A 20676-nucleotide genomic window follows, 5' to 3' on the forward strand; every position below is an offset into this window, starting at 1 on the left:
GGCCGTCATGATATTTCAATGCATGTATATGTTAAAACCTTGGCTTCATTTCTCAAATTGATGAAAATAAATTATATATATGTACATATTTGTAATCACCACACACAACTAATATTATATCTCAAACTTAATAATTATGTGTTTATGTTTCTTATTTTTTTATTAAGTATGTGGGGGTGTTGGGAGGGGTGCACATGTGTGTGCAGGGCACAGGAGACCTGTGGAGATCAGAGAACATTTTGGGAGAGTTGGTTCTTTCTTTTTACCATGTAAGTCATTTGGATTGACTCATAGCCTCACGTACCTTTATCTACTGACTGAATCATCTCTCTGTGTCTATGTTTTGTAAATTTGGAGTTGACTTATCATTTATTTCATATTCTCACTCTCTCTGCCCCTTCTTCCCAACCCCCCCTCCTAATACCCCCTCCCCAACATGTATCATGTTTATTATGAAAAGCCTGCAGGGCCACCACAGGTCACCTGTGCTTTTTCCTTTAGGCATACACAGCAGGAAAGCCAATGGCTGGGCAAAGATAATAGCAGTCTGTTTCTAACATTAGTTGGTTCTGTTGACATTTACAATTTAAAGCATTTGTTTCCAATATTCCAACAACCTTTGGAAAGTTAATTAATTTTGAGATTGAGTATTAGTTGTGTGTGGTAAGTGCACAATAATATTTCTTCTGCAAACACCTTTTAATTACTTCCTGCATGCTGGGAACTCCAGCAGGGGTTGAAGGGATACAGAGTCTCTTGATTTTATCGGCTGTTGGAGGAGGGATATCCATTCACACTTTTATGCAATTACATGTCCTGGGCCAGAGACCTTAGGTGGGCATTTTCGGACAGGACACTGCTAGTGCCAATGAAGCCACTCCCTGCAAGGATCTGCTCTGTCTTTTGAGGCCAGGCTGATATGGCTCATGAGGAATGACTAAGAGATCAGGCCAAAGGGAGGGAAGAATGGTCTATGCAGAATGGATAATGTGCAAACTGCACAGAGGTAAGGCAGAGCAGCCTGTTAGAATGCAATGAAAAAATAAGGCATGGGAAGCCTGGGGCTAAGCAAAGGGAAAGCAAGGAATCAAAAGGCAAATGGCTGTCAGCTTGGGAAGCAACTTCTGCGCAAACTAATTCCTCAGCACGGAACCACCATAGACAGTAGGCGATTCTAGAGAGGTTTTTAAACAACTTAGCATTTTACAAAGGCAGTGATATGCAGTGGTATAGTGTGGTAGCCTCCCCTTAGCTGCTTTAAGCGGTTCTATCGTTCATTTAACACTCGTTCTTGCCCCCCACCCCACCCCCGCGCACACCTGCGTCGCTAACACCTCTGTGCCAAGCACTGTCTGATTTCAGCTCTGCTCTTCCCTGCCTTGTCTTCATGACTGACACATCCCTGAAGCTTTCAAACTGTTTAACTTGAGGTGTATGTTCTGAAGTCGAGTGGTCCATTCGGTATTTTGTGGAATGCTACTGCAAACTGCTGCTTTAGTGCCTCGATTGTAAGCTTTTGCCTGTTGTTATATTTTTATGAATGGTGTTTGTGATTTTAGGAATATAGAATATTAAAGACTGCAAGTTCCTAGTTGTCATCTAGGCCGAACCATACTTTTCACATAAGGCTTTATGACCCTAAAAGTTGAAGCTTGGTGTCATGTACCTAGCTAACTGTGGGGCTGGACCATGGGCTGCCTGTAGACCTTAGACTTGTGTTTTTTGAGATGGGAAGGCCTGGGGCATCCACTGTATTGGTAAGGGAAGAGTTAGCCTGGGTCCTGTTGCCTCTGTCTGGGGTAGTCCATCCTCACCTAGCTCTAGTGTTTTCCTGGAGCCCCACCTGGGGAGTTCTCTCTTTATAGTTTACTCTGTGGGCCATTTCCCTGACCTGGTAGGATTTGAGGGGAAGCTGCTCAGCTGCCAAGAATGTTAAATTCCATGGTATGATGATGACTCTGGGTAGGGCCATCATTGCTACCTACAGTGTCTCTTGTGAGGGTTGGCATACAACATCAGCCCACAATCCCTGATCAAACGGACGCAGACTGTCCTAGTGAGGGTTCAGGAAGAAAAGTGAGTGTGTTTTAAGAGTCTGATAAGGAATCAGGAGGTCCCTCTCTGGGCCTATGCAGCTCTCAGTGTCTGAGCCAATGTTGCATGTTCACAGACACTGGCTCCATCCGCAGCGTGCAGACCGGAGTGGGAGAACTCCACGGGGAGACTAGGTTTTGGCATGGGAAGGATTACTGCAACTTTGTCTTCAAGGACTGGGTTCAACTGGACAAACCTTTTGCTGGTGAGTATACAGGTGGCGGTGGTGGCTGCAGGTTCTATTCTATTTTTCACTTTGGGGCATCTCAGAATGTGCATATGCATGAGCTAAAGGCTGTCTGTTTTGTTTATTTAAAATTTTTATTTGCATGTATTTGTTACATACAGTAATGCTCCACTATGATATTTTCATACATGTATATAAAGTACTTTGATTATACCCACCCCCATCTATTACCCTCTTTCCCCTCTCCCTTTCTCTTCCAACAAGAAACCCTTCTACTTTGTCTTTTGATGGTCAAGTGAGTTTAATTAGGTTTGCTTACAAGAGCATGGATAAGGAGTTACTCATAGGAACACAGGCGACTTACAAATGTCTATACCATTGAAGAAATATCTTTCCCTTCCTGGCCATTGACTACCTAAAGATTATCAATAAGTGCCTCAGAGTCTTTCCCTCCCTGGTCATTGATTACCTACAGATCTTCAGTAAGGGTCTCGGAGTTTCATTATTGTTTTATTTTTGTCTTTGAAATATTGGTTAAATTTTGGAGATCTGGGGCTGGAGAGATGGCTCAGTGGTTAAGAGCACAGACTGCTCTTCCGAAGGTTCTGAGTTCAAATCCCAGCAACCACATGGTAGCTCACAACCATCCATAATCAGATCTGATGCCCTCTTCTGGTGCATCTGAAGACAGCTACAGTGTACTTAGATATAATAATAAATAAATCTTAAAAAATTTTTTTTGGAAATCTGATTTTTTGTCATACCCATATGAGTCTCTTATTGTGTTGATTAAAAAAAAAAAAAAACCAACCAAACATTTTTAACCTCTAAATTTCCCAAAGGCATATTTTAGGGTAATAAACCAACATTCTCCATGAAAGGGTAGCCTTTTGATCATTTTCTTTTGTATTCAATCTCTTCATCTTCCTTCACTAGAGACATGTATCTTAGATGATGATTGTGCTCAGATGTCTAAAAGGGGGTCAGTATAGTATAGTACAGTATAGTATAGATAACCTGCTGTTATTTCCATAGATCCAAAAGAACATCCTATTAAACAGGCAGGCTTGTACAAATTCACATCTTGCCTTTTCTCCAGATTAATATTGAGCAAAATGGAAGCATATATTAGGGTCAGTAGAGAGGTAGAGGGATCATTGAAGATCTGTTTTCACTTGATCATGAATACCATGATCTCCTAGTTGAAATCAAAGTGTTTCTGTCCCTGTCACCAAACTTAAAAATAGGTCTTTGCTTGGTGTGCTTGCCGGGCAGATTTCATTGACAGGTACTCAACCCCCCGGATGCCTTGGCATGATATTGGCTCTGTGGTCCATGGAAAGGCAGCTCGGGATGTGGCTCGACACTTCATCCAGCGCTGGAACTTCACGAAGGTACTGATGTTTTTATGCCTTGGCCTACAGGAAGAAGTGTGGTTTCTCCTGGCCAAGGAGAAGCTCAGAGAGTTGGCAGGAACGGGCTGCTGTGGCCATGTCTCTGACACCATCTATTGTTGAGGCTGTCATTGTTATAGTGCTGGGCTTCAGAATTCCACAGAAAAGGAAAACAGTTTTGGGGTATTATGATAAACAGCTTTGGATGCAGAGGGATAGAATTTTTTTGAACCTGGTAGACATATGCGTTAATTATTTGCAGAGATCGGACCAGTAGACAGCTATTATAGGGTATCGGGGCTCCAACTGTAAAGTCCCTTCCAGTCCTGGGCTACCTGGCCTTGTGAGGGCACAGGAGTGTGGAACAGGCTCTGAGCAAGACAAGCAGGATGAGGCAGAGTTATCCAATTCTTTACATGGAACCCACTTACAAGCCGCCATTGCTTATAACAGCAAGACTGGAACGTGCAGAAATCCAGTCAAGTCATTGGTGCTGTTAAGGGGCCACAGCATTACCTGAAGTAATGATGTCTGTCTCCTCTGATAATCCGAAAAAGAGAGTTAGTTGAGTTATTTCTGTGAACAACTTAGTCTATCAATTTACTTTTACATTCATGTGAAAGTTATAATAAAATTGGTAGAGTTTTTTAAATACAAATTTGAAGGAAGATAAGTGAGTAAGCAAAGCAATATTGCTTTTAATCTACTGTACTGTCAAAAACAAAAACACTGCTAATATCCCCAGTCAGCTTTTTTTATTTTTATTTTTATTTTTTTAACTCCCATGCTCTGTTCCTGAGTGGATAAATGAACACAGCACTCAAAAATAGTTTTAGATATAAAATCTTTTCCCAGAGAAAGTATTTCCAAATCACTCCTAATTGTTCAAATACAGCAAGAATTAGTTAAAATGCTAATTAATAGTACTAAAGACAATGTTTTTGAGACAGGGTCTTACTGTGTAGGCCAGTCTGGGCCAGATTCAGGGTGACAGATGATCTCCTGAATTCCTGGGTAATATAAATCAAATGAGTCTTCATCCTATTTTACCACGGAGTTGTTTAAAATGAAACCATACCTAATTACAGTGGCTAGACAGTTACAACATGTCCACAAAATAAGAATTTCATTTTCCCAATTATATGTCTTCATAACTGTGGATTGCATTGAATTCTCCTTTACGTTATGAACACAATGGTAAAAGAGGGGAATTTGGACGCAGAAAACAAGAACAACTTTCAGCTTTTAACTTACAAATATCTATTAACAGTTTTTCTGGTTCACGCTTCAAAGTCGGGACTAATGGACCTCTTTTCTCATTCTAGTCGTTCTTGAATTTGCCTTTTCTGTTCCAGATTATGAAGCCAAAATACCGCTCCCTTTCTTATCCCTTCCTGCTACCAAAGTCTCAAGCGACAGCACACGAGTTGAGATATCAGGTGCCAGGGGCCGTCCCCGCCAAAGTGCAGGTGAGCAAGTGACATCACTGTGACTGGGCCAGCTTCCTGCGTCCTTCACTTCAGGTTTACCCAAAAGCATTTTCTCGTAGTTCTTGAACCCCTGTGTGTGTCTAACGAATGTGTGTCCTCATAAAGGCCACAGTGCGGGGCATAGCTGTTCCCGTGATTCCTTGCGGGATGACGCTAGCAAGGTGTACACAGTGAACCATGGACTGGGGCTGCTTAATAACCAGGAATGAGACAGAACTTGGAGTCTGGGAAGGGAGTTCTCATTCAATTGAATTTTAGTGCTTAATTAACCAAGTACCTTTTAAAGGCTCTTTAAAAAGAATAGGCAGTTGTTTAATAGAGTCACAACATTTTACAGCCTCCATTTCAACCATCTCAAATTACAAACAAGAAAACCAGTACTCAGTGGGACTCTGAGGCTTGTCCAGGGCCACCCAGTACTGCTGGGTGGATTGAAGCTCTGGCTCAATAGCACTCTGTTGACTCTCTTTATCAGTGGCCTCTCATATGTCTTGAAGGTATGCACTGACTGACTGCAGATGGACCACCTTTATCATTGCCTCTGTGCCACCTTTTAAAGGCAGATACCCACCATCCAGTCTGCTGTTCATATCATCAGTGTGGCCTGACCTCGTTAAGACAGGGATTCTAGTGAATATGCCTTTAAAATGAAGGGTCTGTTAAGTTTGCACTATGTGCAAGCACAGGTGTGGGCCTGCCAGAAATAACATATTACACCAGAGACAAAATAATACGATAGAATGAGCAAGCCATTACACCAGAGACAAAATAATACGATAGAATGAGCAAGCCAGTCGAGGAGATAGCTCACTTGGTAATGGTGGATAAGGAGGATACAAGTTTGAGCCTTAGAACCCATGTAAAGGATTGAGGCATGGTGGTGCATGCTTATAATCCTTATGCTGGGGAGGTGGAGACATAAGGATCCTGGGGACTCACTGGCCAGCCGACCTGGTGAGCTCCAGGACAAAAGAGATCCTTGTAGGTAGATGGCTCTAGAGCAACAATAAATATTCAGGCTTGTTCTGTGGCCTCCACAGGAATCAAACATCTGTGCATGGTTACCCACCCACACAAGGGCAATGTACCTGAACATCCACATGCAAGCACACACGTGAAGAAAGTGAAAAATGACAAACCACTTGAGAAAAGTGCCTGTGGTAGATTATGTAGTCATCCCAGTTTAAAAAGACACAAATACTTTTCTTGGAGGCACAGCAAGCTATACATTTGCATATATGTTGATGAATATTTTTGAGCCTATTTCACTTGTTGTACGTCGATAAGGAGAATTTACTCATTCTGGGAGATGAAATTAGGATATTGGCATTAAGGAAAAAAATCCCCAAGATTTAAGATTTGAACTTGCATTAGAATTGGTGTGGCCGTCATCTTAGCAAATCTAGCTTCTATTGAGTATTGGTCAGACATGTACTGTTGATGGGCTGGTGAGATGGTGTGGGGTGGGCTGATGACTTTGAATTTGATATACTGCACTCACATGGTAGAAAAAGGGCCCTGCAGGTTGTCCTCTGTCCTTCACACTTCCCTGTGGCAAGTGTGTGCCCACACAGATACACAGAGAAGTAAATATATGTTGAGGTATATATTAATCTGTTCTACACTTCCCAGTGGGTGGATGTGTCTCCTCTACACATTTCTGGATTTCTGAAAGAAAGACACACACACACACACACACACACACACACACACATACATAGACAGAGCTTTATATTTTAAATACCTTAAGCAGCTCAATGGTTGGGCCACTCTCTAACTCCACATGGCTAACACACATTCCCCTCTTATAGTCCTGAGTTAATACAGATTAAATCTATTTTATCTTTGCTGCCCTTGGACCCTGCTGGGCAGCCCTCCTGGGGCCACCTTTCCCCTGTACCTACATGCTGGCTGTCTTACCTTCCTGGACTTTGGCAGCATGGTCTGTCTCCTACTCCCTCATCATGGTGGAATACCCTCTTCCTCCTCCTTGGACCCTTCCCAAGAATCCTAAAGGTCCCATCCCTCTCCCTGTCTGTCCATTGGCCACCAGTAACTTTGTTGACCAGTCAACCAACTGGGGACGGTTCCTTTAGTCCTATGTCTAGGACACTGCAAACAGGTTTTTGGGTAACATAATTAGCATGAGAACACAAGCCGCTACACACATATATGAAAATTTAAAAATCTATATACTGCCGAGGTATTTTAGTCTATATCAAGGCTCATTCAAACCATTCATTCACTGACTAAACAACTGTTTAAGGACCATATATTTATTTAAGCATGTTTAAATACCATCTGTTTACACTGTAAGTCAACATTTGCATCCTGAGAAAGGAGGACAAAAAACAAACAACGAACAACAAACAAACAAACAGCTTTTGCTGTCTCTGGAGACATAGTTTGCTGGGAAGAGAAAGCAGTGAGGTTGGAAAATTCTCTTGGCAACTCACTGGGATGCACTAAGAGTTTGCTACAAGAAGGGGCAGAGCTGGGTCTCTTCCCTGAGGAATGAGGCCACCTGCTACATACCACAGCCCTTAGAGCAGGTAATGTAGCTGGTGTGAGGCTAGCAGAGGGTTCTGAAGGCCTTGGAAGCCCAGAAACCTTGAACTTGCCCATCACCTCTGAAGATGCATGCTGTGCATATGTCTTTTACAAAGATTAACCCACAGCAGTGTTTCCTAAAGGGGCTTTTCCCTGTGGAATGCTGGTAAGGAGTTCACATGGACTAGAGGTGCCTTTCTTATGCTAACGTGCCCTGGAGCCACTGAAGGGCCTGCCTGCCTTGGGGGCATCTCCAAAGTGTATCCCACAGAAGATTTCTCACTTTATTCTCATCTGTTTCTGTCTGAATAGATGCTTTGGAGCTTGAGGCTCACACAGACAAATGAAGTGCTCTTTAGTGAAAGCCAGGACAGCGAAGGTCTCCAAAAGTACTAATGCCACTTTGGGGCTGAGCTAGGAATGAAATGAAGGGACATATACAATATCAAGGAAGACATAGGCTCACTGGAAATGAGGGGCAGGCAACTAAAATGAAAGATCATTAGTTAAATATCATTGATGCCATGTCTAGAAAGGAGTGTGAGTGTGCAGTGCTTGGTAGGCCAGTGTGTGAGCTGAGTCACCACAGAGGAATGCTCCACAGCTCCTTGGTGTGTCTGTTCTGTGTGACACAAAATGTATCTGAGAGCGGCCGTGATAAAGGGGTGAAAAAGTTTGTTAGGCAGCACTTTCTGAGCACAGGGCAGTTGTCAGCCAAGTAGAGCCAGCTCATCAGACAAGAAAACACAGGGTAGTGAAGCAGCTGCCACAGTGTTGAAGGCTCAGCAGATCATTTCAGCCACCCTGGGACCTCTTTCCTTCCCAGAAACCCTTAAGATCCTAAAGAGACTCTTTCACTCAACATCCTTAATAAATGAAGGGTGTAGTACTATATTAATCATCTTTTTTTCAACTCTACCTGATGTAGCTCAGAGCCCTCATAAAGCTCAAAGGCCTACCTACCCTGACTTTTAAAGTCGTTATACTGATTACTAAATAGCAGCCATTGCTAGAATTTGTGACGTGATAATTAAGCCCATTTTGGTGGATCTCAGAGAGCAAATGAAAATATGAAAATGAGTCAACATTATAGGTAAAGCTGGGTGCATAGGTAGCTGTCAGAGAGTGGCTACTGGAGTCACAAGGACATCAAAGCAGAAAATGCATTATTCAAGAACTCTTTAACTCCAGGATAATAGTTTCTTTTATCCTTCGAATCCTCAAACCTAGTATTTTTATAGTTAACTTTTCAGTCCTCCCAGTCCCTGGAGTGAGGATTACTTCCTGGCTATCTGAAGTTAATCCCATGAGGAGAGAGAGTGAACTATCTCCTGTAAAGAGCCCACACTCAGTGTCAGCTCTGGGCCCTGCCTTTGGGTTAGGACAACTCAGGGCTCATCCTTTCTCAACACTTGTGCCCAGGGCTAGGGCTATGCCCAGTGTGTCTGAAGCTCTGGGTTTGCTTCTCAGCATGCCATAAACCCACTGTGTCAGGACAAGCTGTAACCTCTGAAGTCAGGTGGGGGAGACAGGAAGATAGGAAATGCAAGGTTATCCTTGGCTACATAGTAAGCTCAAGGCTAGGCTGGGATATACAAGACCCTTTCTCAAAAAGTCATATATTTAATTTTGTAATTTTTGCATTATTTTTCTTATAGGGACCTTTGTCCAACTAAAAAAGCCCAAGGCCTTGAGAAATCTGGAGTTGTTCAGGTTTTCAGCTGCCATAACTGTAGTACTGGAGAAAAGACAGTCTAGATAAGCAGACACTTCAGAAATCTCCCCTGGCTTCATTTCTGTCCTTCCGTTCCCATCCGTGTTACTCCACCCTTCACCTCTTGTTTTTTTATAAGCATTCATCTCTAAATCTTTTCCCAGAACTGTGGCTGTTTATTGCTTAAAGGCTGAAAGCAGGGATCTAGGCCAGTTCTGATTTTTCCATTTGCTTGTCTCATTCCGTGAAACACTGGGGATTGAACCCAGGTCCTTGGATATGGGAGACAATAGTTCTACCACCTCTCATTTTCCAGGGAATCCAAAGGGGGAAAAAGAAGCAGCTGCCTGGCCTTTGTATTCACTAGTTCATCTTCAAAGAATTCAGTGTTATGCTTTCAGTACTCCCACCCTCTCCTCTGCCATAGAAAGCCAAGATGACTTTGCGTTTCTGACCCTCCCTCCATCCCCTCCCTCCAGAGTGCTGAGATTTCAGGGGTGTGATGTTAGTGCCAGTTTATGTGGTTCTAGGGACAGAGCCCAGGGCTGTGCACAGCAGGCAGTCATTTCTGACTGAGTTATGGTATCAGCACGCTTAAGTGAGGTTTTAGAGCACAGTGTATTTAATAACAGAGCAGAGGACTCTTCTTACTTGTAAATAAGCACTATGATATCAACTACGAAGAGGTCGGTTCTCCGGTCAAGCCCTGCTGCATACTAGCTGTCAACCTTGGGGAAACTGCTTCACCTCTCTGCACACAGTTTTCTTCTTTTATAAATCAGAGCTAATAATACTGTCTACCCACTCAACAGGGCCAGTAATGGACAGCGATGGGTAGAGACGCTAATTCATGCAAAGCACTAAAAAGGCCAGGGGGCTCTGTATAGTTCCGTGGACACAGTGCTGACTTAGCACTCATTGAGGTCTGGGTTTTATCCAGACAACCACATAATCCCTAAAGAAAACAGACTTCCTCTCTCCCAGGAGAGATCTCTGCCAATATCACCTCAGCTTTGTGAGTGGTAATACCCCCCCCCCCCCACCGCCCTCCATTTAGGATGTTGTCTGGCCTTGGTCTTGTGCATGTTATCACAGACAGTGTGAATTCGTATCTGCAGCTGCTCTTTGGTGTGAGAAAGACACAGATGTTCTGTTTAGGACTGAGCACTCAACACTCCAGCATATGGCTCTCACTCACGAATAGACTAACAGCACTAAGTGGACATAGTAGGTCTCAAACAAAACCAAAAACACCCACATGAAACTAGAAGGGAAGTGAGGATAGGGGAGGGACCGGAGAGAGGGAATGAGGGGTGGACTTGATCAAAACATATTTGCATATAGGAAATTCTCTACCAATTAAACAAACAGCCTGGTGGCTCACTGCTATAATCCTAGCACTGGGGAGGTAGAAGCAGAAGGAACAGAAGTTCGGAGCCAGCCTTTTCCACATAATGAGTTCAAATCCAGTTGTGGCAACTGGAAAGGCTCCTCTGTGTTCCACCAGTGTCTGCACTTTGATAACTCCTCTAGTGCGGCGAGTGGCTCTCAGCCTTCCTGATGCTGTGACCCTTTGATACAGTTCTTCAAGTTGTGGTGACCCCCCAACCGTAAGATCATTTCATTATTATGTCATAACTGTACTTTTGCTACTGTTATGAATCTTAATGTAAATATATGATGCATAGGATATCTGGCATGGGATCCCTGTAAAAGAGTTGATTGCCCGATTCTTCTGTGATGCTATGCAGTTGTCTATGAAGAACCAAGGTATATGCACTAAGGGCTTACTATATGTAAATGTCATAGTTGAAAATACTGGAAGGAAGGGCAAATGAAGGTCATTCAGTGTTGAGAAGGATGCGAGATGTCTCCACTGTCCCTGTCCCCACCCTGCTGTACACAGCCACAGTCTGCTCTGCATCATCTCTGATTTGATCCGCCATGGCTCAAATGCACCCTCTAATGCTGGCATCATCAGTAAACAGTTACATTACATACTGTTTATTAGGCTTGAGGCTTGTTGATACACATTTCAGTCATTAGTCTCTGCCCTGCATCAAGGGCATTGACCTGTATGCATAAACAGTTGAAGGACTTCATAGAAAAAGAGGACAAGTCATGTTAATTGTAGTGGCCTAAATAAGTCTTTGAAATATCCATTGTAGGAACCACAAGGTAAGTCTTCACATTTTGAATGAAAGCAAGGCTGGATGGAGGACTGATGTTTTTGTTTGCTCTTCTGTTACTATGATAAATTATGCGGCTTACAAAAAGGGGTGGGGGGTGGAATCTGTTTATCATCCAGGGAAGCCCAAATAAGAACTGAAGCAGGAACCATGGAAAAACATTGCTTGCCTACTTCCTGGCTCACATTCATGCCTTTTTAATACAGCTCAGACCCACTGGCCTACGTAGGAGACCTAGGTATGAGACTGCTTACATTAAGGCGGCCCTTGTGCATCAATTAGAAATCATGAAAATGCTCAACAGGGCAATCTGATGGAGGCAGTTTTCAGTTGAAGTTCATTCTTCCCAGATGTGAACAGCTGGCAAGGTTAGCCATCACTAGGGTGTGTTCTGGATGTGCTCTAACTCTCCCTTGGACCGCATGGGACTCAAACCTCTACAACCCTTGGTTTAGAAGGAGTGACTTCATTGCATCAGTACAGAGAGTATCATCTCTGTCGTCTGATGTACGCTTCTCGCTGATCGCTGTCTTGTAGTTGCTCCGATCTGCTGCTGATTGGTCTGCTGGTATAAAGCACCATGAGGAATCCATCCACGCTGCCTACATCCATGTAATAGAGAACAGCAAGCACTACATCTATATTGAAGTAAGTATGTCAGTGGATCGATTGCAGAGGAACCTGCCTTCCCACGTGCCTTAGTTCCTACTATTATGATAAATACCACAACCCAAAGTAATTTGGGGGAAGGGAAGACTTTATTTGGCTTACATTTCCATGTCACAGTTTCTCATTGAGGGAATTCAGGAAACGAAGTCGAGCCCAGAGCCCATGGAGAAACGCCGCTTACTGGCTTACTTCCCATGGCTGGCTCAGCGTGCGTTCTTACACCACTCAGGACCACCCACCCAGGGTGCAATGCGGCAATGCTCCTAATGGGCGGGGCCATCCCATGGGCGGGGCGGGGCCCTCCCATATCAATCATGAATCAAGAAAATGTCCCATGGATTGATTCACTAGCTGATGGCCAATCTAATGGAGACAGTTCTCAATCTAGGCTCCTCTTTCCAGATAACTTTAGTTTGTGTCACGTTGTCAAAACACTAATCAGAATACCAAGTATTATATAAGACTGTAGGGGCCCCAGTTCAGGATTCTGTACTAATAAGCATGAATTGAGTTATGATGGGTTCCAGAGAAGTACTAATTGAGGTGATCTCCCAGCATGACTGAATTCACTTTGTATGACCTAACTCAAGACTCTAATGGAGCCTTACAAACCCTTGCACTAACATATACCAGCTTAAGTATACCCTATACTCTTCAGTATAACCCTAGAGCTTGGGTGTGAGAGTCTTCATTGGCTATGGTTAGGGTATCTATGATGAGGCATGTGCTGTTTCAGGAGAGTGCACCTTTGCACACATGCACAGTAAGATAATCATGCAGTGGACCAGGCACCCCTGCTGTGGGATCTTGGAGTGGGAGAAGGCAGGGGAATGGCATGGGAATGGGAAATGTGAGGATGTTAGAGCTGAGGGATGCTACTCATGGTCAAGTGTTTTCAGACTCCAGACTGTTCAGAGTCCATGAGAAAATCTGAGAACATCAAGTTTAGTGTGGGAACTCTAACTGAACTTCAAAGTAGATACGGAAATAGTAAAAAGCCCTTGGAACATGGAAAAATTCCCAATAATGGGAGACACGCAAACCAAACCCAAAGCTCCCTCCTTTATCCTGGTTTTCTTTTTCACACTGAATAAAAATAGAGTGTTTAGCCAAAAGTTAATTGTTGGAAAAACATTTGAGCCCCGTTTTCCCTCCCCTGGAGCCCTGCTCTTCTTCCCTCCCTTAGAGTGGCAGTTGATTAAGGCCCATCAGCAAACAATCCTGCTTTTCTTATTTCTCAGACCTGGAGAAAGACAAAGCTCATTAAAAACAGTACAGGCTGCTGTGCATCCTCTCACATGGGATCCCGTGGCAGATAAAAGGCATGAGTGGCAACATCAGTTAAGTCCACTCTGGAGTTTAGTAAGACATTTGTTATCAACTGCAGGAATGAAGCTGTGGTTGCAAAAGGTGTAAGTTACCTCTTCCAGCACACAGTCACTGTGTTTCTTCTTTAAAAAAAAAAAAAATAAGCACCAGCACCAGTACATTAGTTACACTTCTTGCTGCTGTGGTAAAATAACTGGCAAAAGCAATTAACGTAGAAAGGGTTTATTTTGGCTTACAGTTCTGAAGGGTACAGTCCATCATAGCTGGGGCACCAAGGCAGCAGGAGCAGGAGGTGTCTGGTCACATCATGCACACAGCCGGGAAGCAGGGTGATGGATACAGGTGCTCAACTCTCCTTCTGTTTCATCAGTCTGGGACCCCAGTGTAAAAAATGATGCTGTACACATTTAGGGTAGGTCCTCCCACTTCAGTTAACCTAGTCTAGATGCACACTCACAAACAAGCCCATGGGTTTGTTTCCTTGGTGATTCTAAATTCCATCAAGCTCACCATCATGCTTATTACAAGCTGCTTTTCTTTCTCAGGCTAGCATAGCATTGAGTAAGGTCAGCAATGCTGTGTAGGCGTACATGGCTGTGGACAGTTTTCTGGATGATATTCATCAGAGTAAACAGTCATCATTTACCTTAATCAGGAAGGAAGGAAGGAAGGAAGGAAGGAAGGAAGGAAGGAAGGAAGGAAGGAAGGAAGGAAGGAAGGAAGGGCTTATGGCATTTGGTCAGTCTGTTCTTACAGATGCTGATGCATGCTACCCTGCCAATGCATGCTACCCTGCCACTGCATGCTAACCTACCAATTAATGCTATCCTTCTTTGTAGCATTTGTTTGCATCATATTCTCAAATGAGGCTCTGCACCTGCCTTCTTGCATTTTGTCTTCTGGAGGCATTGTGCCTCTCTGTGCCCTGCTACATAAAAGCGTGTGCACTCATACACAGGGTATGGCTGTCAAAGGATGCAAATTAACTTCAAGTTATTACTTGAGATGATTAGAAAATATTATTTCTTGAAGAAGCATTTTGTTAGAAATTACAGTTGTATTGCAACAATCTGGATTCTATTCCAATTGGCAGTATGCATAATATTTATTGTTTTCAACATTCCTTTATGCAGCAATAAGACCTTTTGTATCATTAGGATAATAGTGTGGCCATTTTCTAACAATAGTGTTGAAGAATGTCTTATAGATCTATGAATTACAGAAGTACTTAAAATGAAAACATTTTTTTCTTTCTATCAAATTGGTTTACTTATATATATTCAAAAGAGATTTGAGAGCGGGGGCCATGACTCCCTGGGAAAAGTCCTCCCATATAAGCTTGAAGGACGAGAGTTCAGATCCAGCAGCCACAATATGCTAGATGAACACAGAAGCCTGCTATCACTTGGAAAGTGGAAACAGGAAATCCCTATAGACACTGGCTAGCTAGACTCGTCACGTGGGCAGTTCTGGACTCAGCTGAGAGCCCTTGCCTTAGTTAATAAGATGGAGAGAGATGAAGGGAGACTCCTGAGCTCAGCCTGGAACCTCTCCAAGCATGCATGGGCACCCTCACCAGCCTGAATGCATGTACCCATACCATGTATGCTTATGCATAGACCACACATAGACATACACCCCACAGGGAAAAAAGTCTTTGGAAGAGATTTGAAACTGCTTAAAATAATAGTTCAGAGACAGGAGACAAGGTGAAAGTAGGTGCTAGGAAACATTGCAGAGAACCTGGACAGAATGAACAGGACCCTGGCCAGGCCCCATATTGAAAAATAACAGGAGCTGGAGAGATGGCTCAGTGGTTAAGAGCGTTGACTGCTCTTCCGCAGGTCCCAAGTTCAAATCCCAGAAATCACATGGTGGCTCACAGCCATTCATAATGATATCTGATGCCCTCCTCTGGGGTGTCTGAAGATAGCTATAGTGTACTTACATATAATAATAAATAAATCTTTTTTAAGAAAAAGAAAAGGAAAAATAACATCCCAAAACAGGACACTTGCCAGTGCAGACCTTCTAATCATAAGCGTGTTCACAGTGTAAGTCAGAAGGAAACCTAATTGGGAAATGTCCTCAGCCTTCTAAGAATGTAGTTTCAACATCTGCGTTAGGAAAGTCACATAGCCCTCCACTTGAGAACGATGTGAGAAGCACTGGATGACGTAATAATGCACATGAGACCTGGGGCCCGATGGCACTTCCCATATTCTGAGCCATTTTGTTTCTTTGAAAGGTTCAGTGGCCTGGACATCCCCCATGTGAGCCATTTTTAAATACTCAATATAGTGTTTGTCGTCCCCCCCCCCCCCCGTCCCCGTCCCCGCCCACCCCCCCCCCCCCCCGTCCCCATATGCTGTAGGGCATCTAGCAGAGAAACCAAGACCTTACACAAGTGTCCTATTTTTTTTCACAGAACCAATTTTTCATAAGCTGTGCTGATGATAAAGTTGTGTTCAACAAGGTGGGAGATGCTATCGCCCAGAGAATCCTGAAAGCCCACAGGTAAGGTTGGCCTTTGAACAGAGTTTGAGCTAAACTACTGTAGCTGCTCTGGCTTGCCTGTAGATGTGGTTCCTGAAAGCTTGTGTGGAAAGTGGACTAGTCCTGGTTGTCTTGTGACAGTCTGAGAAATTTCCAGTCTATCTTGGTGAGAATGTGGAGTTGCCAGGGTAGTCAGCTCCCTGGCCTGCCCTTTCCCCACACACGAGGTTCGTGTCTGATTTATTTAGTGGCAGATAGTGAACTATGCTTGCACAAACAAAGCAAAGCAGACAGAAAAATTTGCCATAGTTATATTTAAATGCTTGTTTCCGTGTGCCATATTTCTTTGGCTCATGGAATTACAACAGTTTTATTCTGGTCATAACCATAGAGTATGCAACCCACCCAAAAAACCAACAGTTCAACAGCTTAGTGTATGCACTCACAGAGTAACTGTCACTTGACTTGTCTTGTTATGTTTATTTTAATAATAACAATATTATTTCGTGTGTTTGTGTTTCTATGTGTGTGTAGAGGCACACACATGCCTACCAAGCTATCTTGCTGTTCTAATGTTTTGAGGTTTTGTTTTGGTTTGGTTTTGGTTTTGTCTTTTAGTTTTATCTCTAAATATTTGTGCCTCTGACTCACTTTGAGCTATTTCTGCATTTGTGTGAGTTAGCAGTCCACCTTCTTGGTGGGGTTGTAACTATAGATTTTCCTCAGCACCATAGATTGATGAGGACTCACTTGTCTGTGGCCATACCACTGTGAATGCATCCAGTGTGGTGTGAAGAGACTTTCCTTCCCTAGCTGAATTGTTTTGGCCTCTGGGAGTAATTTTTGTTATGGTTTTTTGGTTTTTTGTTTTTGTGGCTAAGTTGAGCTCTATGTAAATGTCGAAAAACAGAGTCACACCTCACCATTAAAGACTTTGAATCCATGCAGTGAAAAATATCATGTTTACACACATTTGGAGATGAAACCATTTTTCCTTTTTCCATATCATATGTGGGGACTTTATACTGAATGACATCTTAATGGTAGCTATCAATATCCTATCTCTTCTTCATAACTCCTTGTGAAAGGGTCTTACAGCTGCAGATAATCAATAGATCACATGCTATTACTTCCTGTTCTTGTTGCTGTGACAGAATCCCTTACAGAAGCCCCGAAGGAGGAGAGGTTGCTGTATCTCAGAGTTTGATGGTACAGTCCATCACAGTGGGGAGAGCACAGCAGGGTGGGAGCTGGCTGGTTGGCTGAGTTACATGTGTAGTCAGGAGGCCTGCCTGAATGCTAATGTTCAGCTCCTTTGCTTCCCTTGTTCTAATTCAGCCCAGGGCCCCAGAGCCATGGGATGGTGCTGCCTTCATTTAGAGCAGTATCTTCATGTTAATTGAGCCAATCTAGTGACTCTCCCCCCTGAGACCCCAGCAATCAGACTCTTAGGAGATTCTAGACCTTATCAAATTTCAGTCCCTATTAACCCTCACACTTGTCCAGGCTACTTGTCATTAACAGGCAACAAATGGTTTTGAGCCCTCGTCTCTGGAATTTTGATGAACTAACCATTTCCTGATAGCATGTAAATACAATGCACAGAATCTTGGGGAGAAAGAAATGCTTTAGAATGTTGTTAGTACGTCAGACAGAGTAGGAGGCAAAGGATGTCCTCAATTAAAGAAGGTATGTCCAAGAGAAAGATTGAACTTAAAAAAATTCAAGACTGATGTTTAAATAAAATGATTATAAGCCAGGCATTGTGGTAAACGCTCTTAATCCACCATGTAAGCAGAGTTCATGGCCAGCCTGGTCTACATAGTGAGTTCTAGGATAGTCAGGGCTATGCAAAGAGATGTGTCTTAAACCAGCCCCCCCCAAAAAAAAAACAGAAAAAAAAAACCCAAAGGATTTCTTCTATCTCTCTCTCTCTCTCTCTCTCTCTCTCTCTATATATATATATATATATATATATATACATATATATATATATATATATATATCTATGTCTTCCCCCTCTAAGCCTCGAATTCACATTATAAACACACTGTGTGCCCAGTCAGATGCTTCTGTGCTCACCTCCCAGCACCAGGCTGAAAATTCTATACTTTTTGAACCATGTCCCATCTGGGGATGAACTCAGGCCAGGCCATCATGCCTACAGCACAAGTACCTTGCTGACTGAGCTGTCATCTCAGCCCTAGAACATTTTTCTCTACCATTTCAATTTGCATCTAAAACGTTGGACTGTTCCTAAAATTCTAGTACTTTTGAGCAGGAAGGAACTCCAGTGTGTTCTGATTACACATTTCCCAGTAGTCTTGTGAGCTGAGTCTCAAGGTAAGAGATTCATAAGAGCATGGAAGGGCAATGCCATCTCTGATTATACCTTCTGTTCACCAGATAACTTGAAGTCTGTGGGCTGGTTTTCTTGGGCCTGGTCATGACAGAACTTGAGTCTTTCAGGCTCCTGCAGGGGGCAGAGGCATGAGGGCTGAGCCTTTGTCTTTCTCTGTAGATTTCCTTTGCCAAAGACCCATCCTTAGCAACAAGTCTGGTTTAGTGGCTGGACAAGGGCTAGCCTAGAGCACAAAGCAGCTGGGACGTGTCAGTAGACTGTCAGGTCTGACCAAAGATCATAGGCCCTCAGCCAGGTCCTTCCCACCTCTGGTGGTTCCGAGTCCCCATGTTGCCCCTCTGCTAGGCGGCCTCAGTTTTATTCCAGCATTGGAATGAAGCCTCACCTCAGTCCCCCAGAGCCACTCACCTCCTTTACTGTAGTCGTCCTTCTTCACAGAAATGGGATCCTGCTAGGTGATGTCATCCATGACCTTGAGTCTCAAGCCTATACTCAGTCCACTGTGATGGAAGAGAAGCCTTGGGGAGTTGCTGCAAAGACATGCTTGCTCTAATCCATGAACCAGTCTCAGAACCGAAACCAGCTCCCAACCCACTTGAAACATGCCCTTGACAATTCAAATGTGTCTAGGGTGGGCAGAATAAATCATGACCCTCTGACTCAAGCTATCTCTTTTATACCTTTGCTGAGTCACCCAAGGGATAGGATAATCCCCTTCTGGTCGAGAAAGAAATATTTTAAAGCACTGTGGGTCATAAATTAATGGTATCTGGGGACCATCTCAGGTCTCCGCCTATTTTGACATCCTGCTTTGGAAGAAAGCCAGGTGACAGGAGTGTGCATCTCTCATGACTATCACCAGAAACTTGATATACAGTGAAAATGGGCAGTTGACTGCATGTGTCTGCTAATACTGAACTTCATTGAAAACTAGTCTACTAAGCCACCTTTAAAACATGCAGCTTTAAAAGCTGTTTAACCTTTCATGATGGTTCTTACAACTCTGGGGAGCGGGGGTTACGGTCAATGCCTGCTATGGACAGAAGCCAACTGTGTTCTCTGTCCCTGGGGACCTCAGGCACTCTCCTGCCCTGTTATCCACAGACACAGGCCTCTTCAGTCTGTCAGTTTGTTTTCCTAGTGTTGTTTCTTCAGAAACAAAGACAAGAATGATGCCTATGATAGCAGTTAGGTGATAAAGCGCTAGTTAATGTGACATTATTATAGCATTCCTGGGCCGTCCATCATCTGTAAACAGACTACACACTAAGTCATAGAGTCATAACTGCTAAATCAAATTCTTATTTATGCTAGAAACAGAGACTCCTAGAAAAAAAGTTTAATGATCTGTATTTTAAATTGTTAGGTACACATTGTAGAATAAAACTTGCTTAAAGAAAACAAAGTTAGCCGGGCGTGGTGGTGCACGCCTTTAATCCCAGCAATTGGGAGGCAGAGGCAGGCAGATTTCTGAGTTCGAGGCCAGCCTGGTCTACAAAGTGAGTTCCAGGATAGCCAGGGCTACACAGAGAAACCCTGTCTCGAAAAAAAAAAAAAAAACAAAACAAAAACAAACAAACAAAAAAATTTATTTCTTTTTAATTAAAAAAAAAAATCTTTCCTTTAGCTCCCAGGCACTGGCTCCTAACTGACTTCCTCTGCCTCTGGGTGACCAGCTAGGACTGTAGTAAATTCCTCTTTCTGCTGGACTTTTATATTCCCTTTTAAAAACAGTTTTATTGCATGTGTGTGTATGTGTGTGAAGTCACACACATGCCACAGAACATGAGTAGTGATCAGAAGACAACTTGTGGGGGTTGGTTCTTTTTTTACCACGTGGCTCTCAGGGTCCACTTGGGTTATCAATCACCTTTATCCGCTGCACCATCTTGCCTGGATTTCTCATCGAGATGACACACCTCAAAGCATCATGAAGCTGCCCTGTCAGTTCAGGTTTGCTTTGTCCTGGGCTATGCTGCTGTCTGTCCTGTCACTCTGGGGTGATATGAAAGCTTTACATTTCATTTTAATTGAATTAAAATGCTAGAGAGTCATTTTTGAGTCTTTTTTATTTTTGTGAATGACGTCATTCAATCTTCAACCTTGTGGGGCTGGACATAAAGCCTCTCACCCTAGAGAGGATGCAGCTGAGACTAAGTGAGCCACACAAGACTATTAATAGGGGAACTAGGTCTCAAACCC

At 43.3% G+C, this 20676-nt stretch overlaps 1 protein-coding gene across 6 annotated transcripts in view; it reads left to right on the top strand.

Moving 5' to 3' along the window:
• Positions 1–20676, top strand: part of Pld1 (phospholipase D1) — a 194904-nt gene that overhangs the window by 145157 nt on the left and 29071 nt on the right. For all 6 annotated transcript variants that reach the window (XM_017319490.2, XM_017319489.2, NM_001164056.1 and 3 more), the window contains 5 exons: positions 2171–2299; positions 3557–3675; positions 5031–5144; positions 12156–12266; positions 16045–16133. In XM_017319490.2, the coding sequence (XP_017174979.1) occupies positions 2171–2299; positions 3557–3675; positions 5031–5144; positions 12156–12266; positions 16045–16133 (562 nt within the window). The remainder of the gene's footprint in view (positions 1–2170; positions 2300–3556; positions 3676–5030; positions 5145–12155; positions 12267–16044; positions 16134–20676) is intronic.

Source organism: Mus musculus, chromosome 3 (assembly GCF_000001635.26).
Source record: "Mus musculus strain C57BL/6J chromosome 3, GRCm38.p6 C57BL/6J".
In the NCBI taxonomy this organism is placed as follows: Eukaryota; Metazoa; Chordata; class Mammalia; order Rodentia; family Muridae; genus Mus; species Mus musculus.